The sequence below is a fragment of the Eumetopias jubatus genome, unplaced genomic scaffold (genome assembly GCF_037043125.1).
Source record: "Eumetopias jubatus isolate StellerSeaLion01/CBP00866 unplaced genomic scaffold, mEumJub1_p1.0 scaffold_11, whole genome shotgun sequence".
NCBI lineage: Eukaryota > Metazoa > Chordata > Mammalia > Carnivora > Otariidae > Eumetopias > Eumetopias jubatus.
In genome coordinates this window covers 15,567,254-15,590,901 of record NW_028274817.1, presented here as the reverse complement: position 1 = coordinate 15,590,901, position 23,648 = coordinate 15,567,254, and the positions used below count along the sequence as shown (strand labels likewise).

General features: G+C 46.5%; 2 protein-coding genes across 3 annotated transcripts in view; both read right to left on the bottom strand.

Moving 5' to 3' along the window:
* Positions 1–11,536: 11,536 nt before the first annotated feature.
* PLAC1 (placenta associated 1) lies at positions 11,537–12,312 on the bottom strand. The gene has a single exon (XM_028094424.2). The coding sequence runs from the start codon at positions 12,310–12,312 to the stop codon at positions 11,674–11,676; it is 639 nt and encodes a 212-aa protein (XP_027950225.1). The 3' UTR covers positions 11,537–11,673.
* PABIR2 (PABIR family member 2) overlaps positions 12,284–23,648 on the bottom strand; it is a 205,132-nt gene continuing 193,767 nt past the window's right edge. Inside the window, exon 11 of one of the 2 annotated variants that reach the window (XM_088028640.1) lies at positions 12,284–12,370. Coding sequence is in view for 1 of the 2 variants with exons in the window: in XM_028094423.2 (XP_027950224.1) it covers position 12,370 (1 nt within the window). In the remaining variant the exon portion in view is untranslated. The remainder of the gene's footprint in view (positions 12,371–23,648) is intronic. The other variant, XM_028094423.2, reaches the window with a different exon arrangement.

The following is a 23,648-nucleotide window of genomic DNA, read 5'->3' as shown; positions in this document are numbered from 1 at the left end:
AAAGAGGAGCTTAGCAAATCCTTGATGGTTGTTGCTTTGATTTCAAGGTCTCTTTTCCATCCTCCAAGACGCAGAATCACCTCCTTCAGTGCTGCAGGGGTTTCTTCTTTAAACACGACATGTTTTTCTTGTTGGGTGTGTACTATTATTGTCTTAATTATTCCTGGAGTTTTGCCCATTAAATCAAAGACTGTCTCAGATGACAGAAGTGATCGGACCTTTGCGCAAAGGAAGGCCACAGTGAAGGGGCATAGGGCGGCCTCCTTCTCTGCTCTGGGCTGACCCTACCGTGTCCCTGTCCTAGAAATGAGCACGACTCCCTCTCCTCCCTGCAGAGTATGAACTGACAGAGCAAAGTGCAACGAGAGGGGCAAGGAGACAGAAAACCCATCTCCAGGGTACAAGAACGGGAGTTCAAGTGGAGTCCTAGGCTACATTTTGTCACTTGCTTTCACTATAAACGTTATGATCATCAGTCTTTAACCTTACACTTCCAGCACTTTCTTTGAGCCTTCCCTAATTATGAAGAAGAGAGAAGAAAAAAGAACCCCGTGCAGATCAGTGCCAACATGTCACACGTAATGGTGTTCAGGGAGGGTGAAGTGCATTGGGGCTGTTGGTTGCCCCATTTATTAAAAAAAAAAAAAAATTTAAAGCCCCGAAGTGACCAGCACCAAGGAGGTCCCATAAAAAAGCACAGAGCTGTGCCAAGTGTGAATGACTTCACTTTGAGGATCTCAGCTACAGAAAGGGAAAATGCTCCTGGGGGCAAATAATATCTTGCTGGGTAGAGGGAGGAGGAGAGAACAGGAAATTGAAGGGTGCTAAGGGGTGCTATCTTTGTTTCAAACTGAGATGTGTTTTCCAAACCGTGAAATACTTTGTTGAAGTAGGGAAGGAGGAAAAGTCATTATGTATAGCTGCCGCAGCATTTACATTAAAACTGTTAACACTCCCCTTCTTGTCCTGGAACCTAACCCATAACCATTTGCATTAAAAAAAAAAAAAAAAAAAGACTTAATGGGCAGAATTTCTAGGACTGGTGGAAATGTCATTTCTTTTACTTCCTGTCTCCTCAGATAAGTCTTGGGTCTAAAATCAGGTGGGATTTTGTAGTAGTTACTGAGCAGAGTGAGCCCCATCCAGCAGCAGGGAAGGGAGCTGGGGACGTGGACCCAGTTTTCAGTTTTCCCATTTGCCCTAAACCCAGGGCTCAGCAGCTTCCTTAGCTCAGAGTCCCTGGGGAATGTCTAGGCCAGAGGCAGACCCGAGTGGATGGAGAGTGAGAGTGAGGGCAAAAGAGAGGCAGAAAGAAAAGAAACGAAAACCAAATCCTTTTCCTCCATTCCTGTCTTTTAGTTCAAACCATCCATCTGTGCCACTGGGTCGCCAAGGTCACCTTCTCAGGCTGCCCACTCATCTCCTGGCTGAGTTTTGCCCCCTCCTGGTGGCCCCCTAAGTTCTGCCCTGAAAGCACAATTCTGATCACACTACTCCTTGGCACAAAAATCACACAACTGAAAGCATAACCCTTGAACATGGCCTTCAAGGCCCTCTTCAGCCTGGCTTCAATCTGCCCCGCCCTCTGGCCCCACCCTCTGGCCACACCTTCGCGCTTCCCTGTCTGGCATGTTTGTTCCTCCCATTTCCTCGTCCCTCAAGGTCCAGCTCAAAGGCCACCTCCTCCCTGAAGCCTTCACACATGACCTCAGAGTGGAGTTAACTGCCTCTGCCCTGGGCTGTCCCAGCACATTAATAAAGTTAGTTATTCCGAGTCTCTTCTCAGCAGACAGCAAGCTCCTAGAGGCTGGGACGTGTCTGTCTGTGGGTAGATTTTCAGCACTTGGCCCAATTACTTTGCACCGTCAGTTGGTGTCCGATACATATTTGTCAGACAAATGCAAACCCGAGAAGGGAAAGGAGGGCATGGGGGGAGCGAGAAGGTGTTCTGTGGGTGGTAAAGCTTATGGCCAACATCCTCAATCGCTAGCTTTACGTGGTCTTTGGTGCCCCTGGGACTGACATCCGAAACACATCTCCTCTCATAATAATAAAATTAGCTACTCAGTACTGCAAACCCTCTCCTGAAATACTATCATCATTGTTTTATGCTTTGCAAACGAAGTTTCAAGCTGGTCCTTGAAGGAAGGTGGAGTTTGGCTGGAATGGGGGACGCCGTGTGCTCGGAGGCCAGGAGTCAGAGAAGAGCTGGACAGAGGATATCTACTGGGGAATTAGTTGGAGATTGGGCTGGACAAATAGTGTCCATCCAATCTAGAACAAAGAGATTACGGGGGGCCAGCAAGTAGGCAGAGGAGTTTTGGCTTTAGTTGCAAGATGATGTGAAGGCTTTAAAGGGCCTTGAGTAGGGACATGATGTAATGAAAACAGTGTTTGCAACAGATTGACTTGGCTTACATGGTAACTCTACAAACTCTGAACTAGGGCAAACCTGCGATGACCTGCATAATCGGAATGTGCTATTTTCCACGCTACACAGGAGTGAGTGTTCTTAGTAAGGGAGAGAAAGGATGGAAAAATACCATCTTGTTGTATTTCTATGCCTACTCTGCATCAGGAGATAGACTAAGTTTTTTTTTTTAAAAAAACCTTTATTTATTTGAGATAGAGAGAGAGAGAGGGCAAGCGAGCTCTGAGGAGCAGAGGGAGAGGGAGAGAGAATTTTTTTTTTTAAGATTTATTTTAGAGAGAGAGAGCGCACGCACGGGGGGGTGGGGGGAGAAGCAGAGGGAGAGGGACGAGCAGACACCGTGCTGAGTGCAGGGCCCCATGCGGGGCTCGATCCTGCGTCCCTGAGATCTTGACCTGAGATCACGACCTGAGATCGTGACCTGCGCTGAAACCAAGATTCAGACCCTTAACTGACTGCGCCACCCAGGCGCCCCAAGGGAGAGAGAAACTTAAGCAGACTCCAAGCTGAGCAGGGAGCCCGACGCCGAGCTCAATCTCATGACCTGAGATCACGACCCTGAGCCGAAACCAAGAGTCAGATGTTAAACCTACTGCGCCATGCAAGCGCCCCTGAGCTCGGCTTCTTTTTTTTTTTTTTTTTTTTCAGCTGCTATTCTCGACCTCTTTTTTCCCCCCTCCTCCCCCCCCACTTCCTCCCTCTCTCCCACGCTTCACGTGCACACAACAAAACACCCCCAACTAGGACTTGGCTGCCCTTTAAAGTTAATCAATTTCTTGTTAAATTACTCATACACATATGTTTTAAAATACCAGTCAGTATCAGGCAAAACAAATTCATCGAAAGAATCCAGACACTTAACCATGTGCTGATCCGAGGGAACAGAGGGACGATCATACACACCTTCAGGCCCGAGGCTAGCCGGTTTGGGGTGGTGGCAGAGCTTCAACCCGGAGCATGTTAATTTTCATGGGCTCCTTAAAAAAAAATTGTCATTAAATATTTTCAGGAAGTTAAAACAACATGGAAAGTAATGTGGGCAACTTAAATGTTCCCAGAGTTGCTGTCACCCAAGTATCACAACATATGTAGAGCTTAGGTGCATCCGAATATCATCCGAAGGGTGTGATTTCTCCGCCCCAGTGGGGCAGAATTGCAGCAGATGGAATATGAAATGAAAACAAGAATGAATTGGTAGTTTGGGTCATGAAGAAAAGGCAGATTTTTGCAAAGATTATTTTATTTGGATTGCAGACTGTAAATTATTCCAGGGAGTTGGTGTGGGAAGGTCACTGAGGCTGACTTTGGGTCAGTTTGTCCCTAAGTTGACCCACCCTTTGGAGCCAGGAGGGCTGGGCTTCCTCTTCCCACCAAGAAACCAGTCTCACTCCCTCTATAGGACTTGGTCCTTCTCTCCCCACTCTGGCTTTCTTTTAGTATTTTGTCACGTAAACGCTGCTTAGAAAACAGACCAAATATTCTACAGGCATTAGTTGGAAAATAAACTTTTCTTTTAAAGATGTGTGTGTGTTTAAGTTGTAGACTTACAACTTAAAAGAATTCTTGATAGAAAGAAATAGGTATTTGGCTAAAAGTCAAAAATTTTGAAGTAACTTTAAGAGGTGAATAATTTACATTAGCATGGTGTTTATATAATAGGGTGTGTGTGACAAAGTTAAAATAACATTGAAAATAGTTTGGGCAATTTAAATATTCCTCCTCGTAACCGTAGAATATAAGTGCCTTCGAATGGTACTAGTTTCTAGACAGCTGGTGGGGAGTTTGGTATGTTCCTTTGGTTTGAAAACTGGTCCTGGGCTTTTGCTTCTCTCAGACCAAGTCCCCCTTCTTGGTCGGAGAACATCTACAAATGAGTGCTGACAAAGGCACTCAGGGAAAAGGGCCGGTCTGTCCCTTCACTTCTGGGAACCTGTCTAGGAATACCCGCCCCCATTCCTCCCACCTGCTCTTACTCAGAGAGCCCCTCAGCTAGTGCTGGTTAAATAGCCTGCCAGGTACTTGGATTTCACCCATCACCCTTCAGGTAAGTAACAGGAACGTCACCGACCACGGCCAAGCCTGGTGGCTGTGGACTGGATGAGAGGCAAGCAAAAACATGGAAATAGTAAGTGATGGGAAGAATCCTGTTACTATTAATATGCAAACCAATGAGCAAAGCCCCTGCCTCTTGATTTTGAAGCTGGACAATAATTTGAAGCTGGATAATAATCACACACACACACACACACACACACACACACACACACACACACACGATTCATATTCCCCCACCTCCCCACCCCCATTCCGAATGACATTAGAAGATTGTTGGCCTCCTCTGAATTATGTACCACATTACAGGATTGTTATTACTAACATGGGTAACACTGGAAACATTACAGTTTCTACCCAGGATCACCGTTTCTGTTACTTGATTTACCTTTTATGCTTTTTTTCCCTTTGGCTTTAACTGTCTTCATCAGCGTCCTCTTAGAACAACAGATGGGAGCTGCCTCTGGAATGCTTTCCCCCAGTCAGTCGGTCAGTCAGTCCTATAACTTGCAGCTCACAGGGCTTGCTTTCCCTGGAGAAGGAGACGGGAACTCACTGAGGCAAGGGTCCGGCAGCGACATACCGTGTGTTTTTCCACCCAGTCTGTGTCCTGCCATTCGTTGCATTTACATAAATAAGTTGAAGAATGTTGTACTTGTGGTTTGCCAGTGTGAGGGCCCCCAGTGACCCCCCCCCCACCTCCCGGTATTCCCACCTGTGTGTCATCACCTCCAGGCTGGACCTGGAGACGTGCTTCTAGCAAATAGATTATGGCAGAAGTGATGAGGTGTCCCCGCTGAGCCTGGATCACGACAAGCCTGGGGCATCTAGTTTGGGCTCTCTCTTCCCTGCCCTCCCCTTCCCTTCCCTTCTTTCTTCTTCCCCTCCCTCCCCTTCCTTTCTCTTCCCTCCCTTTCATTTCCTTCCTTCCCCTTCCCTTCCCTCCCTGTCCCCTCTGTCCTCTCTGTCATCGGGATCATCACCATCATCATGAGTCATCACCCCCATCTTCCGTATGGCGAGGACATCCAGACAGGCAGCCTTCGGAGAGGCCAACAGAGGGGAGCTGAGCTTGGAAGTGGGTTCTCCAACCACAGTTGAGCCCTGACATGAGTGCAGGTGCGCTGAGGACTTGACCGTGAGCGAGGGTCCTGAGGGGCCGGGAGCCAGAAGTCCCAGCTCCATCCGGCCAGATTCCTGACCCACAGATGCTGTGAGGTCACAAATGGCCGTGGTTTGGGGTGATCTGTTGTTCAGCAATAGAGAACTAATACAGAAGGTCTTATAAATGTATGACCGACATTAAGTTTATAAGCCAAAATCTGACCCAGTAATTTCTTTTCTGCTGAGAAAGTTGGAGAAAATCACAAAACTGAAAGTCTCTCTCCCTCTCTCCAGCCCAACCCCTCTCTTTCCCCTTCTCCTCTCTTTCTCTCTTTTTGGAAAGAAACAACTATCATTATAATTTATTTTTTTGTAAGTTTTATTTATTTATTTTTTAAGTCCTCTCTACACCCCAACGTGGGGTTCGAACTCACAACCCCGAAATCAAGAGTCACACGCTCTTCCAGCTGAGCCAGCCAGGCACCCCTCTGGATACAATTTAAATGGGGTATCATAGAGATCAATCATAGGGATTGATACAAATTAGAATTAAAGTAGGTTTCTGTGAAAGCTTTCCCTTTATAATAAACACTTGTCCCTTGATAATGCATTTCTTTTAAACATGGCGTGTGAGCGCGTGTGAGCGCGCGCGCGCGCGCGCGTGTGTTGTGTGTACAGCCATGTGCTTAGTTTAATGCCTGACTGGGCTACCATTATTGGTAGAGATGTGGAGGGATGGGGGTACTTACATGCATCTCCAAAATGCGCTATTGTTTTAAAATTAGGGATAAAAGACGTTTGCCCTTAACATTTACATATAATTTACACACTTAAAAAAATCTGTTTTGTTGTTTTCAAGTTATAGGAATAAAAATTTTAATGTTACTTTGAGTCTCCCTTTATGGATGAAAAATCTCATTATGGCTCTAATTTTTTTGGGGGGGTGATCTAAAAAAATTTTTTTTAAAACTGTGTTAAAATAAATATAATATTTGCCATTTTAACCCTTGATTAAGTGTACAGATTATGGCTCTAATTTATTTCTAAGTCATCTCTACACCCAACGCGGGGCTTGAACTCCTGACCCGAGATCAAGGGTCAGATGCTCTTCTGACTGAGCCAGCCTGGTGCCCCATGGCTCTAATTTTTAAATATTTGAAAAGTGATTACCATAACAAATGGTTTCAGACATTTCTGGCTTTCTCAGGGATCAAAAGAAAGATGAAAATGCTCATTTCTTTTGACCCCAATAAAACATTTCTTATTATTGCAGATATGATTAACACTATGTGGCAGGTTTTGTTTTAGACGTCATGTCACCTTAAAAATGGAGTGACTGTTACCACTATAAAGGAGGGAAATGCTCTTTTAGGGATGGCATTTCAAAAGGTCAATAAATTCGCCCAATTCAAAATGTACTTTTGGGGGGGGCGGTTACAGCAGTTTTATCTTCCCATCTTTGAAATGACTCCTATGCTTATGATCTTCAGTACCAGTCAGTCAACTGGATTGAGCCCCTATCAAGTGCTACGTAAGAGAAAGGCCAAACGAAGAAACAGACAAATAGGAGATACCCGCCCCCCCCCCCCATGCTCCAGCAGCATGCGTTCAAGGGGAGAAGACCAAACATGAAGTCGAAATGGGTCCGGAGCACGCCAACTACGGAATGGCGTCTCCAAGGGAACACATGTAGGGTACGCCTGGAATTTGAGAGGTATGCCTAATTATACTGAGACGTTTACCCAGGCAAAAGATGATTCTTGACCACGATGTTGCTTTGCATGTGTGGTCTTGCCGTTTCCTTTGCCTCGGATGCCCTTCCAGCCCAACTTCCCCTAATGAAATGCTCTGATTTAAGGCCAGTTCAAAGGCTCCCAGTTCCATGATGACCAGGTTTGCCCCCACCTTGACTCCTCTGTTGCACTGGAAGACAGAGCCCACCCATCTCTCCTCCCTGGAGTTCCATGAGTCACACTTCTCCTTCCACCTCTTGATCACTTCTGTTCTGTCCCCTTTGACGTATCTGCTTCTTTTCCTAACTGTGCCTTGAATGTGAGTGTTAGGGAATTGTGCTGCAGTGGTCCTACCTGCCTGTGTGCACGTGACCTCTCCGAGCCCGTATCTCCCAGTGATGACCCCTTCCAATTCCTTGAGCTGATTCCTGGGCCATCCACTGGGATGTTATTATCATCTGCCAAACTCAACATGTCCAACCTGGACTCACCTTCACCCCTGGCCTCTACCCTCACTCCAATTTCCTTACTTAAATCCAGAGCTTACCAGTGTCTTCTGAGCTTCTTAGGGCTCTAAATGGTGACACCTTCTTTGATTCAACCCTTCTTTTTCACAGTCAGACAGGTTAGGATTTAGCTCAAGTCTTATGCCCTCCATGAAGCCGGCTCTCTCCACTCTGGAGTCTTCCAGACTCCAAATTTGCCGGCACTATTCGGTTGATCTCTTAATCATGAGTGGGGCTTATATAGACATGTAACTGTTCTGTAGGCTAAAAGGACTGAAGTCTTGCTGTTCTTCACTTGAAATGGCTCTCATTTTTGTCTCTTCCTACACGTCAACTCCTCCCCCCACCTGCTCCACTCATCTCTTCTCGCCTTGAGCGGTTAGCGTAACAGCCCTGCAATGTCCGCCCTCCAACACAGTCTGCTTCCTCCCCTTGTGTCAGTGCTTAGGCTCACAAAGAAGGCTCTTCTTCCTCTTGTCTGATTGGCCGAATCCTCCTCATTTTCCAAGAGGGAGGTCATTGCCCACTTCTACCAGGAAATCTTCCCGGATCTTCCAACGCAACTAGAAGCGTCTCTTCTCTGGGAGAGAGTGTTGAATAGAATGCGGGAAGTGGACTTTGGAGCCAGACGAAGCCGGGTTTGAATTTGAATGATGTCGCTCACTCACTGCACCACCTCCATTTGTCTGAGCCCATTTCCTCATCTATAAAACAAGAGAAAATAATGTCCCTCTTGCAGAGCTGTTGTGAGGATTAAGTAAGATGATGCCTATAAGGTGTCTGGCACGTGGTAACAACTATTATTACCACGTAGGCATTGAGTGTCCTCTGAGGCTGGCACATGACATGACCCCAAGGGGTGTCTCAGTGAAAAGTGCTCCTTGCCTTCGTGAGGCACACAACCTGTACACGGAACCCCGGGTCTAATGTGTCTAGCATTGGATGCTTGCTCAGTTCTTCCGATGTGTTTTGGTGTTTTACAATCTGTCAGCTTCTGATGAGAGGATGAGGGAGGGAAGTGCTGGTTCTCTTGGCGCACGGTCTTGTCCACTGCTACTTCTTTTTCTTTTTCTTTTTTTTAAGGATTTCATTTATTTATTCATGAGAGACAGAGAGAGAGGCAGGGGGAGAAGCAGACTGAGCAAGGAGCCCGATGAGGGGCTCGATCCCGGGACCCCGGGAGCATGACCTGAGCCAAAGGCTGACGCTTAACAACTGAGCCACCCAGGCGCCCCACTGCTACTTCTCTAACCTCATCGCTTGCTACCATCGACTGCCCTCCCCCCACCCCCACCCCCCCAGCCATCGTATTGGACTAAACTACTTGCGGTCCTTCTGATGGCCATAGCTCGTATGGTCTACACAGGCTTTCTCTGGGCTGGAATAGCCTCAGTTCCTTAGGCTTTTTTACTTGCCTCCTCCTGATTAGACTGTTGGTTTTTTTTTTTTTTTTAATATTTTATTTATTTGACAGAGAGAGACACAGCGAGAGAGGGAACACAAGCAGGGGGAGTGGGAGAGGGAGAAGCAGGCCTCCCGCGGAGCGGGGAGCCCGATGCAGGGCTCGATCCCAGGACCCCGGGATCATGACCTGAGCCGAAGGCAGACGCCCAACAACTGAGCCACCCAGGTGTCCCTAGACTGTTGGTTTTGTTCACCAGTGCAGCTCGGCGTCTAAGATAAGGCCTGGGACATAGGGCAAGCTCAAGAAACGTTTGTTGAATGAATAGACTGTTTTCGAGGTCTCCGTTCTGGGTTTTCCTCAGGGAGGGGCAGGAGCTTTTTTTTTTTTTAAGATTATTTATTTATTTGAGAGAGTGAGAGAGAGAGAGAGATTGAGGAGCAGAGGGAGAGGGACAAGCCGACTCTGTCTGTGCTGAGCACGGAGCCTGACCTGGGGCTGGATCCCACCACCCTGAGGTCATGACCTGAGCCTAAATCAAGAGTAGGGCACTTAACCGACTGAGCCACCCAGGCGCCCCAAAGGGGCAGATTTTTAAATGAGCTGTTTCTTCAACTACCATGAATGCAATGGACTGAATGTTTGGGTATCCCCCAAATTCATATGGTGAAATCCTAACCCTCAGTGTGCTGGCATTAAGAGGTGGGCCCTTGGGAGGTGATCAGGTCATGAGAGTGGGGCCCTTGTGCGTGGGATTACTGCCTTATAAAAAGGACCCCAGAGAACTGTCTTGCTGTCTTTCTGCCATGTGAGGACACAACCAGAAGACAGCAGCTTGCAACCCGGAAGAGTGTGTCACCAGAATTTGACCATACCGGCACCCTGATCTCGAATTTCTAGCCTCCAGAACCATGAGAAATAAATGCTTGTTGTTTATAAGCCCCCCAGTCTATGGTACTTTGTTAGAGTGGCCTGAACAGACGGGAGACAGTGACTGAATTTCTACTCATCCGCTGAATGAGTATCATATCATGCCCATTGTGTACAATATCATGCACATTGTGTATAGTATCATGTACATTGTGCTAACACTGTTGCTTCTTAATAGGTGTGCAGCCTTGGGCAAGTTTCTTAATCATTCTGTGTCTCAGTTTCCTTATTTGTACAGTGGATCAAGGTTGTAGTGAAGATTACATGAGATGCTTTTACTATTTGGAATGTTCTCGCAGATCATCCCAGGACTGGCTCCTTCTTCACATCAAGTCTCAGTTCAAATGACAAGTCTTCAGAGTCCCTGACCACTCTGACCCCTTCTCCAATTTCTCTCGTATTACCTGGTTTCAAGTTTTTTCATGGCATTCATTGTTATCTGAACATATTGTTGTTTACTTATTTATTAGCTGTGTGACCTCAATTTCTCTGAGGCTCAGTTTCTTTTTTTTTTTTTTAAAGATTTTATTTGACAGAGAGAGAGAGAGTGAGAGAGGGAACACAAGCAGGGGGAATGGGAGAGGGAGAAGCAAGCTTCCCGCCGAGCAGGGAGCCCGATGCGGGGCTCGATCCCAGGACCCTGGGATCCTGACCTGAGCCGAAGGCAGACGCTTAACGACTGAGCCACCCAGGCAACGCTGAGGCTCAGTTTCTATTCACTGTCATATCTCAGTGCCTAGAATGGTACCTGAAATGTAGTAGCACTCAGGGAATATTTGTTGAATACATTTACCCACTTTTACCCTTCCAAGGGTTTGAGAAAGCTAATGGTTAGCCAACCCTGGGTGAAAATTTTCTGATCACAAAAGTCAGGGAACAAAACTCCTTCCAAAGTGCTATCGGTCTGGGACTAAATAGAAGATCCAGCCCTTGGCCTCAGGAGCTTACCATCTAGTTGGTGGGATGTGACCTGAGTAATTCTTAGAACCATTGGTGGTTTCTGAATCACTAGTGGAATCTAAACGTCCCACAAATGAAAAGTGGTACAGTCGTCGATCAGACTAAGAAGAAGGCGTGAGGCTCAGTGCCAGGTTGGGAGGTACAGAGTGTAAGTGAAATGGGGACATGGAGGGAGGGATTCAGTTGGGGGCCTTCAAGGAGAGCTCAATCATCCTAGATAGTAGAGACCAGGCACTCATGTTTGTAAAGCCCTTAGAACAGTGTTTGGCCCCCAGCAAAAGTTATGTGTGTGTGTGTGTGTGTGTGTGTGTGTGTGTGTGTGTGTGTGTGTTTATTAAATAAAAACGCTGGACTGATAGTTTTATGCCATCAAAATTTTATTTTTAAAAAAAGATATAAAAATATAGAAAAGCTTTATTCATGAAAATACCACGAGCTGCTCTCTCTCAAAGGCACTCATAAAGGGGCTACCAAAACCACTTACTTGTCTGAGATTAGAAAATATTACATACTCATGTTAGAAAAAGCATCTACAGGAGACCCCAAAGCCGGGGATCACATGGACTCAATGAAATCATCCAAGCAAAGAGACCAGTCTTCAGAAACATCCACAGAGGCAGACGGCCGCACCAGCTGGCCCTCCTGAGCCTCCGCTTGGTGCCGGGGGGCCTGGGTACACTCCTCTTCGCCGAAGACACAAGGCGGACAGTCGCAGTCAGGCCTTTGGCTGGACTGCGACAAGGTGAACACGTCACAGCTTGCCCTGCCGAGCTGAGAGGCGGTGCCTGTCCCACCAGCTACTCTCATGGAGCAGGGCGGAGCAAGCCATGGGGACTGTTGGGGAGCAGTGCAGGACACTGGGATCGTGTACTTCGAAGAGGTCCCCTTGGAAGCATAGTGCAGCTCTGTGCTGTACATGACCATGTCCAGAGACACAGCCTTGGCCCGGATGCCACATTCTGTAACGCGGTAGGTGAACTGGTAGGCGTGTGGCTGAACGTGGTTGGCAGGGCAGCCCAGGCCCAAGTGTAACTCATGGAAGTGCACGTATACGTCGTTATTCAACATGAAGGGGTGCACGGTGACCATGAACCAGTCTATGGAGCACAGCACAGTCACTGGACTTTGTGCCGCACAGGCCGAAAACACAGAGGTGAGGATGACCATCCCTCCTATCAACTCGAACACTTTCATCCCTGTGGCCGATCAGGCAATGACGCTCAGGAAACTGGAAGCTGGCTGGTGAGGATTTCTAGAACACACAGAGACACAAAAGGCACATCATCTTATTTCCTATTGAAAGTTCAAACACAATCATTAAAAAAAAAAAAAAAGAAAAGAAGTATTTCCAAAAGGTTAAGAAAGTAGGCCTTAAAATGTCCTCTGAACAAAGGTGAGGCGATGGATATGTTAACTCGATTGGGCGAATTCTTTCACGATCTATTCATATGTCAAACCATCACGTTGTATACTTTCAATATCCTATAACTTTTTAAAAAGATTTTATTTATTTATTTGTCAGAGAGAGAGCACAAGCAGGGGGGAGGGGCAGAGGGAGAGGGAGAAGCAGGCTCTCCGCTGAGCGGGGCGCCCAATACAGGACTTGATCTTGGGACCCTGAGATCATGACCTGAACCAAAGGCAGGTGCTTAACCCACTGAGCCACCCAGGTGCCCCTCAATATCCTATAATTTTATTTGTCAATTATACCTCGATAAAACTGAAAACAGAAAACAGAGAAAAGGAAAACATTCTTGTGAGAGAGAACAGAATTTCAATTTCATTGCTGGAACTCACGTGGTGGTAGATGACCACAGGGTCTTCTCTCAGTGGCTTTACCGTGCTGTTTCAGTATAAAACGCATATCCTTCATATATCGAATGAGAGTCGACCCTGGTCAGCAAAGGCATCCCTTTGTGTGCAGCCCCAACAAAGAAAATGAAACTTGTTTTCATGGCAAACATTAACTAAGGTGACAGGAGATCCAGTTTAATTCAAACTGGTGGCACCACTCTCCTTAAGGGCCCCCAGGTCCTCTCTTATACCATAAATGCACCCCTCCCTATTGTCTTGTGTTGGTGAGCGACAAACATAATTAAATAAAAGCCAGAGAAGAAAATGTGGTTTATTCCTGACAACCACATATTGAAATCTCCCCAAGAGACTCACTTAAAATAAGCAAATGGATACTCCATAAACTGTTGCAGTAACATCATAAGAGACCCAGAGATTCCCTGATACGTCAATCGGGGCACCTTGTAAAATGGTGAAACTGCAGAAACAAAAAGTACTGCTTTTTATTTTTACATTTTCCCATTCGTATTATACACGAAAACAATTCAAGAGCGCCAGATCGAAGAAAGCGAGTCGTGGGGTTGTACCTCGCACACTAGTTGGCGAGGTAGCTCCTAACATCCTCTCTGTGGCCATGGTTTGCACCTCACCGAGTCCTATGCTTTGCTTTATAGTTTTCTTTTGTTTTCGCTAGGTTTTTGTTTTTGTTTTTGTTTTTGTTTTTTATGTCTCTTCTTTTTCAGTGGGAAGCTCTGTGGCCACTTCCTAGTCCTACTGCCTTTCACCTCCTAAAGAGTGGCGGGGAGAGCAAAATGGGGAGAAAAATGAGCCAGGCTAAGCAAGGACATACGTCGAAAACCCAGTATCAGAAGGAGGCGACAAGCGGCACAAGAAGGAAGGAAGAGGAATATCATCAAATATTGTCCGAGTCCACTTCCATTTTTAAAAAGCAAAAATGACATAAACCAAAAAGAAACGCGCCCAAACTTTCGAAGGAAGTGGATATGCGTAAGTGTGGGGTTTTACTTTTGTTCCCTGATGAGTTAAGTCACCCGTGCCTATACGAATCCATTCTTGGATTCTTATTATTGAGCGCCTACTATATGCAAGGCATCCCAGACATTTCTATCTTCCCCCTTCCCGCAAAAGGGGGAGTCGCAAAAACGCGGCTCTTTCCCTTGCTCTGATGTTGATGAACTTGCTGCATTCTTTGATGGAAACCATGGTGTAAGGGGCCCCCTGGTGTAAGGGGCCCCCTAGAAGAGTGCAATGGCCTGCACGAATGGCTTTGTGTCTAAGTCAGGCACTTGCTGTGATGGGTGCGGATCGCGGCTCCGTAGCTCTCTCCTGAATGACTCCTCATTCTCTCTCGGGGGCCCTGGGTGTAGAGAGAAGTCTAAGGGGTGTCCCGGGCTCCTTCCTTCCCTCTTGGTTTGTTCCGGTGTCTCTCCTGGGACCGCCTTTTTGTCTTGCACAAGCAGAAACAGAAGTAGCAGCAACAAAACAGAGAAACGGACCCTCTTGCCCCTCCGAAAAAACAAAACACACAAAATAAAAGAGCAACAACAACAAACCACAAGTCAACTCTGACGCCGGTTGGTCTTGGAGAATGACTCAACAGTTACGTAAACAAACCGCTTGCTCTGGAATGGCGCCCGATGCTTGCTGAGGTCATCGCTCCGTCGCCAGCGCGCCATCCACTCTGTGCGGGTCTCACGGAGCCCACCCTGCCCTGAGCGTGTTTTCGGAGTGGCTTTCTTGCCCTCTCTCCCTTCTCCCTGCCCTTGCCGTCATCTCAGAACCAGGACCTATTTGCCCTGAACAAAAACCTCCCCCTTGAAGGAGGTCCTGGGCTAGGCCAAAGAAACAATCCTTCTCTTCCATTTTGGTTGTCCCAACCCTAAACTGAGACTCCAAGTTTGAGGCCGGGTTCCGGTGCGGGGCGGGGGGGCGGGGGGGGATTCAGCCTTCCGTTTCTCCAGCATCTTCGCTCTCCCCCCCCCCCCCATGAATAATCCAAACAGGGTTATAAAAAGCCCGGAGTCTCTGAGAAACAAGACAGCCATCCGGCAAGCAATCATTTGAGACCGCCTCACCCTCTGCACTGAATCAGTCTTGAAGATAGAGGTTTAGTAACGTCACTGAGTTTGGGGGTGCGTTTAGCACAAATCTCCAAACTCAGGACCATCTCTCTGTTCTCCGGTTTTTCACAGGCAGGAGCAGATGGCCACGCAAGGGGAAGCAGTCCCTGAAGATGCCTCTGTGTGTGGCAGCACACCTTCGAGCTCAGAGAAAACTTAAAAATGAAGTCAGGGGGACCCACGTTCAAGACGGAGGAGTGGGGGGGGGCCAGGAGGAGAGCAGAATGCACTTGCTAATGAGCTCGCTAACCCCAGCTTGGTGCTGCCCTTTGGGAGTCCTTCTGTTTTGCTGAGGACAGGTCATCAGCGCTGGGCAGCACCCCCCCTTTCCCGCTGCCCAACATTCCCAGGCCAGGGTAGAGGGTGTGTGTGTGTGTGTGTGTGTGTGTGTGTGTGTGTGTGTGTGTGTGTGTGGTGGATGGTGACAAGCCATTCCCAACACAGTGCAAAATCATCACATCAGCTGGCTTTTCTAACTTCTAGCTGAGGCGTGCTGGCAGAATGGGACCAGACAGGCGAGGGACAGGGTGGGCTCTGCTCAGTGGCGGAAGAGGAAGAAGAAGGCCGAGGGGCTACCGATGGGAAGGGGCACCAGAAGAGCAGGCTTTGTGTGTGTGGGGGGGGGGCTGGGGGGGTGCCAAATGGAAGGTATCTGTAGCATCCCTGGAGCTGTGGACAGAATCCTATTTAAAGTCTCCAGAAATCTTCAGAGCTAAGGGGAGCTGAGGACAAGGAAGAAATAAATGCAGAGAAGGGAGTGCTCACCTTGGGACCACTGTCCAGCTTCTTGAGGAGGAGGAGGAAGAGGGGGAGGTTGGGCATTTAGAAAGCAAGTCTCAGGGTTTGCATTACCATAGCCCCATTTTGACTTGATTGCAAATTAGCCCCGCGCGACATTCCAGAAGCAATGAGTTTGGTGCACTCATACAGCCGAGCAGGGCTCCGCTGTGGGTCCAAGCCTTCCAGAACTGAGCTATAGAGACCCACAGACCCAGAGCTACTAATGGCACCTGGATGCAAAATGTTTGCTTTCCCTGCAGCGACAGAGCACAGTAGCTTTCTGTTTCTCTACATGTGGTCTATGAATATATATTTTCCATTAGTTCCTTTGACAGACTTTTCCTCCTTGCCTTTCTTTTTTTCAAGAACTCCCTAATAAGCCCAATTCTTAATAAATCTTTTGCATTCATTCATTCATTCATTCATCTTTTACATTTCAAAAAAATCATGAAATGTTTCACTTTGGGAACATGAACTCTATTTCTTCATGTCTTACAAGAAAGAGACTGGAGATTGGCATAAACACAGAGCATTTCTAATCTCGGGAAGAAAAGACCCTTTTTGAAAGAGACAAAAGCTGCAGACCAAATTAGTTTTGTGTTGTTTGTGCCTGGTGAGAGCAGACGGGTTTTTTGTTTTGTTGTGTTTTGTTTTTTTTGCCTTCCCATCTCCTCTGATGTCGTTAGAGACACATATGAACCCTTTGCATGGGGATTGGGGAGGGGAATTAGCTAAACATTTCCACATCTGGTTTTGGAACGGTTTGGAAAAAGAACTCACTCCATAGGCTCCTGGAAGCTTTTGGGGTCGACAGTTATTTATTTTTAAAATTCAGTATACTCATGACAGCATAGTTATCAATTGTATATTGTTTTCCCAGTATCTTGTTGTCAAAACAAAAGGAAACAGAGGGGAAAAGGAAACTCCAAAGCAGTATGCAATTATCTCGGGGAAATAGAACTGTCAGGGTTTTGATTTGTAGCAAAGTTGGGTTCGCTCTCTTGCAGCTGATGCGAAGAAAAATGAATCTGAGCTGGAGCAAAGATTCTTTCACAAAACAAGAAACAGAAAAAAGGCTCCTAACACTCTGTGAACTCTGTAGTTCAGAAATTCAAATCGTCACCTTCTGACTGTGTCCTGCCAGCCTCCTCCAGGTTCGGAAGGCTTTTAAAGTGGAAGTTCTTTTGATAAAGCCCAGTTTTAAAGAATTCGTTGGTTCACTGCTCTCAAAGAAAGTGAGGATTGTGATTATATTAATGATGTCGAAGGCACATTAAAGTGAGTTCAAAAATTTAAATAACTGCTTTTGGTGGAATTTTCATGAATTCGAGAGAATCTGGGTCCGGTTCAGTTTGCCAGCCTCGCAAAGCACAGTGTTAAAGTAACCACACGTTATTCATCATCGTGCGCAGAAGAATTATGAACTGCTAATGCTTAACAATGTCCACTTTCTCAACAGAGGAAAACACCTTGCCTCAACCCTAGAAAAGTCTTCATTAAAATTAAATGAAAAGGTAGTCATTAAAAAAAAGGTTTTCTGATTCTAAGAGTACCTGCAGAAAAGTGGACGGATGCAGAAAAGAAAACAGAAGAAAATATTTCTTAATCTTTAAAGTAACCACTGTTAAATTTTTGGTTTATATATTTCTGGATTTTCGGGGGATACATGTATATATATGTATAAAAATATGTATATATGTAAAATATTTATATAAGTAAAATATATAAAATATATATTTTATACATATATGAATATATACATATATAAACATATATTTTAATACAGAACAAATATATTTTATATATATTATCTATAACATTATATATGTATATATATAAAATCCAAAGTCATTTCTGGAAAAAAAAAAGCCAAGGCTTTTTGAAAGCTGTTTTTAATTTTTGACATTGAATTTGAAAGCAATCAAAGCATTATTTTTGTTTGGGCCATCTGGTTTTGTTCTTATAATCTGTTAAGCTATCAAGCATAGTTTAAATGTCATGGTTCATCTCATGCACAAATAAAGGTTGCGAAATAAGTAAGAGCCCAAGCTCCTTGTAAGAGAAGTTTTCGTTGGGTCACAATTTTTGTTACTAAAAGGTGCGTGGTCCGATGTGAAGTGAAACCATCTCGAGGCTATGCAACAAGGGTAAACCGTACCCTGACGGAACATAAGTATTTCCAAATAAATACAGAAAGCCATATTTTAGTGGAAGTCGCACATAGCAGGTCATGGGAACTCCTTCCCTGTCGTGCAGAGAAGCTGAGTTAGTGTGATTTTAAAGCTGAACGGAGGGATGGATTTCATAATCTCCCTAAAATGTAAGGAAAATCCCCAAGGCATGCTCCTAATTCAGTGTATGTTTTAATTTAATCATTTATTTGAGTTTGATTTTTTTCCAGAAAACTACACCCTTTGCCACAAAGCCCCCGAGTCCCCTCTCATTTTAAAAGACAAGGTGAGTTTGTGTCTGTGCAGAACGCCCAGCCCCACGGCAACGCGGCTGCATTTTTAACCCATTAGCCGTCTCTGGGGCGGCTGCTCGGACCAGATAAAGGCCTGTTCGCCTGAGATGATTTCCCGATGTTCCCGGCTGAAGGCAGGGATCGAATCAGATGCTCCTTCAAGGGCTTCACCGCCCTCTTTGATACACCTGTGTCAATAAATGAGGGCTCTAGATGGCTTCCAGAAATGGCCAGGCGCATTCCTCTCTCCCTTTCAAAGCTGGGATGTTTGGGTACAGGTTTTCTTAAAGCGAGGTGCACATATACGGCCCTAGTGGAAAGGTGGCTTAAGTCCAAATCAAAGCACGGTTGACTTTATAAGGCTGTTTGGCTGATTTTTAACTGACCTGACCAATATGCTCCTTTCCCAAATCCAGAGCCTCCTGATGGATGTCCCACCCAGAACGTGGCTACTTGGTGCTCAGCAAATATTTATTGCATGAAAGAATGAAGGAATCAATGAATGACCACCAGCCACCTGCCCCTGTGCTTCCTCGTCTGGTCCCTGAGAACCTGAATCTGGGTACTGGCTAACCCCCTACACCACTGCTTCCCCCAAACTCTCGGCTGAAGGCCCAGAGGAGCAGCAGAGTATTTCTTGGTAGAGAGGGCAGGGCCCCTGTCAAGGGTCAAGGGTCAAGGTCCCCACTCACGGATGCCAAGGGCTTTACATCTGCTCAGCCAATGGTACTCCCCGCCCTCTCGGTGAGCTCTTGACGAGCCGTACCAGCTAGAGCCAGGACTTCTTCTCTGACCCCCCCACCCAGGTCACTGTCCTCCTTCCTGCGGTCGAGCATCCAAACCAGTGTCAGCCCGCCTGCGGTCAGCCACAGATTCACAGGCTATCCCCACTCTGCTGGTCTGGGGCAAGTAAACTCGGTCCACCTCTAGAGAAGACAAGGTGCAACTGTCCTCTGATCTGGCTTTCCCTGGGAGAAAGAAGAAATTCTCAAGCCCCAGCCAGACCAAGTCCAGGCAACCGAGAGCCACGGTGTGGTCAGAGCCGGAAGCCTCGGGCCCACGGGCACTGCCGAGTGAGGGGGTGCCCGGCAGGGGCTTGCAGGGGTCCCTGGGCCGACGGGGCGCCCCGTGGACGGACTGCCTTGGCCAGGAGGAGAAAGCTCAAACCCCGGGCCGCATATCAGTGCCTGCTGGGAGCACAGCCGCGTGCCCACTGCCCGCTCCCAGCACGGACGCGGAGACCGCACAGCGGCTCCCGGGAAATCGGACGCAGAAGGCGTGAAGGCTCCCCGACCGCAAGCTGCCCCTGGGCTCCCTCTGGGCTGGCCTCTCGGCTCTGCCGATCCAGGGCAAGAGAGCGATCCGGGCCAACGCCAGGTTTTGTTTCAACGTCCCCTAGCTGGAGGGCTCCCCAAAATGCTTTGAAGTTGACCCCATCCTCACACAGGCTATCATATTTCACCGGTAAGTATCACTCTCCCTTTCCTCTTGCCTGTATTTTTTATACGACAAAGGTTGGATCCTGGGTGTGAAAGCTCCTCCTCCCCGCAATACCAAAAGACTCAGGCCAGAGAGCTGGCTTGGTACCTTCTGCACGCAGTTAGCATTTGGTTCAAATATATACATGCTACGTGACATTGTGAGTCAGCTATACTTCAGTTAAAACAACACGGTGCAGGGGCGCCTGGGGGGCTCAGTCGGGTAAGCGTTCCACTCTTGACCTCAGCTCAGGTCTTGATCTCAGAGTCACGAGTTCGAGTGGCAAACACGTTGCAAAAAATATATATACCTAATGGGTTGAACTTGTGTTCATCATCTGTATATGATAACGTATAAATAAGTAAAAATAAATATGTAAATACAGATAATGTTAAAATATAAAATGCTGATCTATTATATTATTATCTCTGACAATATATACATATGTGATATATAATACTATTAAAATATATTTTAACAACAAAAAGAGGTCTCCTTTGCCCTGACAAGCCATCATTCCCTTAACAGAGAATAAAGAACTCTTATGAAATTTTTCTCAACGGCCGAGACTTGAAATATATGTATATAATATATGCAGATATATGTGTATATGGATATTATACATGCAAATATATTCACTACATAATATATAACACTCCTGGTCACTGTCTTCCTTCCTTCTATATCTATCTATTTAATATAAATTATAATATATATTACATATATATTTATGGATTGAATTGTGTCTCCCCAAATTCATATTTGAAGTCCTAACTCCCAGTACCTCAGAATGTGACCTTATTTGGAAATAGGGTCTTTACAGAAAGAATCAAGTTAAAATGAGGTCATTGGGGTGGTCCCTAATGCATTATGACCGATGTTCTTATAAGAAGGGGACGTTTGGACACAGAGGGAAGATAATGTGAAGATATATGGCGGACGACAGCCATGGGACAGGAGTGAATGAAGCATTTGCAAGCTCAAGTATGCCAAGAATTGTCAGCAAACACCAGAAACTAGAAGAGGCAAAGAAGGATCCTCTCCTAGAGCTGTCAGAGAGAACACGGCCCTTCTGACACTTGATCTTGGACTTCCAGCTTCCAGGACTATGAGAGTGTAAATTTCTGTCATTTTATTTATTTATTTTTAAATATTTTATTTATTTATTTTAGAGAGAGAGAGTATAAGGGGGAAGGGGCAGAGGGACAAGCAGGCTCCCCGCTGAGCAGGGAGCCCGACATGGGGCTCGATCCCAGGACCCGGAGAGCATGACCTGAGCCGAAGGCAGATGCTTAACCGACTGCACCACCCTGGTGCCCCAAGATTTCTGTTGTTTTAAGCCACCTAGTTTGTGGTACTTTGTACAGCGTCCCTTACAAACCAATAAATATATTTTCCCAGCCAACTGAACAGACACACACATGCATCCTTCCTGAGATAAGGGCTTGCAACTAACTATGAATGTTCTGACTCCATGTCTTGCTACAACCTTAAATTCCATTCAGAATCACAAAGCTGGTGAGACTATAAGGAACGGAGACAGGAAGTGAGGATGAGAGGAGCCAGCCCACGGGACGCTGGTGCTGGTGCTCCTCGTCGACAGAAGAAGTGGAATGGGGATGGTGGTGGGGTTAGCGTAATGTCAGGAAGACTTTCCTGTTCTTTAAAAGTTGTCCATGATCTCTGAAAGCCCCTCACCAGGGGTGCTCTTTCCAAACTTCTGGCACTGGATTGAAAAGGCTGGGGCTCTGCTCCTTGGAACTATGTCTGTGGAGGCCCGAGCACAGCTGTAGGATGAGCGCTCCAAAGTATAAATAGTTTCTGTTTAACCCAGAAAGGAGGGGTCGCAGTGACTTCTTTTCTATGCTTATGCTTCTTAGCGATGTTTTAAGCAATGGCAGAACCCAAAGATTTTTAAAAGTTTGTTTGAACGTAGATGGGTCACCTATGGCAACAGGTCTCAAACATTTCCTTTTATTTGGGTGTCTTTTCTTTGCACAGAGACCCCCCGCCACCCCGCCACAATAGAGTGTGCTCTCTCCTGTTATCTCCCTAGATCCTTACAGCTCTCCTGTAAGGTTCCCCAAAGACAGGCATTGCATGTTAAAACTGTGGAAATGGGAACCCAGAAGGGCAGAAAGCCTTGGCCAAGATCAAGATTGGAGATATGCATCTGGGCCTCGGGCCCTCCCACCTGCCTGCCTGGCTTCTCCCCCCCTTTTATACTGTATAGAATGTTGTGAGTTGTTCTGAGTTAATAAATGTGGAAAGAAAGGGAAAGTCCTGCAGTGGTCTGACCTGGGGACTCCTGTGCCAAGATCCATGGCAGAGTTCTGCTCCAGTGTCTGATGGTGGCCCAGTGATTCAGGACACGGAGCCACAACCAACTCCCACTCAGCTGAGGTCGCTAAGCAAACCACAGCACAGAGGGCCTCTGGGTGCAACTTCCCACAGCTGGGGAAAAGGCGAGGGAAGCCCTAAGATGGCAAATGGCAGTGAGGGGCAAGGACCAAGCTTTCTAGAACCGGCCAAGATGTGCAAAAGACAAGAGGAAGGAGGGAGTATTCACAGACGGGAGAGGGCAGACCCCGTGAGACCCCAGCTGAGCAGGGAGTTTGTGCTTGGTCAAGTTTTCTTTTCATTCCTGAGTTAAGGAACAAAGACAGAACCCAAGGCCACCCATTAGCCGGGGCCATTCATCAGAGGCAGCTGCCTGACCGTAGAGACTAAAATTCCTTTGAAGAAGGAAGGAAGGAAATGAACACTGATTGAAGTTAGGAAACTCACTAAAGTCACAGAGCTTGTAAATGGCAAAGACAGGACTGGAAGCATCTGCCATGCTCATGGAGCCTCCGTAGTTTTCTTTCTAGTATATTCCACCACTGAGACAGTAAACACTGGGAAAGTATTTAAAAAAGAGGGCACACAAAAGCATAGATTGTTTATGGGGATCAGAGTCTAGGGTGATGGGGAGGTGGGGAAATTAATTGCTTTTCAAGCAGAGGAAACGGAGGGGGGAAGAAAGGCCATAAGTGAGGGACAGAAATTCCAAGGCACTGGGAGAAGATCAGTCTAGATCACCGTTTATATTTTATCACTCCTTATATTTTAGACTCCTTGAGAACAAGCAGTCATTTCTGATTTCCATGTAACACATTTCTTCCAGGAGCTGTATGCGTACCCAGAACATAATGAACCTTAGGACACACTGTATATTCAGGCCTTCCCAATCTAGTTTGACAAGGGAAACGTGTATGGCTTCTGTACAAAGCAACCAGATATGGCAACCCCAAGCTATGAAGAATGGCCTGCAGGCTCACCCAATAAATCTTTCTGAATGGAAAAAGGGTACCACACATTCCCCAACTCTCACATTTGTTACGGACGCGGGGGATCGCATATTCCCAATTCCACCCCAAGGACAGAGATTGTGTCTTTTTTGATTTCATCATGTCTTTACAAAGAAGGCTGGGCTTTATTTACTAAGCCTGGATGTTTGGGAAGCTCCAGACAGGGCTCGGATGAGAGTGTGGGGCGGGGAAACAGACAGCCAAATGTAGATTCAGCGGGTAATTTTACATCAGAACCGTGTTCTACACAACTAGGGCTGGGTTGGCTTTTCACAAACATTTTGGTGTTCACTTAAAAAAAAAAAAAAGCCTACTTAGTGAGCATAAAGAAAGCGGTAGGGCTGGGTGCTCTTTATTCCTGGTCGAAGCCATTAGCTGGAGACGTTACCGAAAGGAATTGAATTTATTTCCCTCCAATAATACCATCTTGCGTTCTCTCAGACTCTGTATGAAGAATCTTATATTGTTTGAGCCATGCTCTGGCTCATAATAAGAGTTGAACAACTGTGGCACCCACCTGTT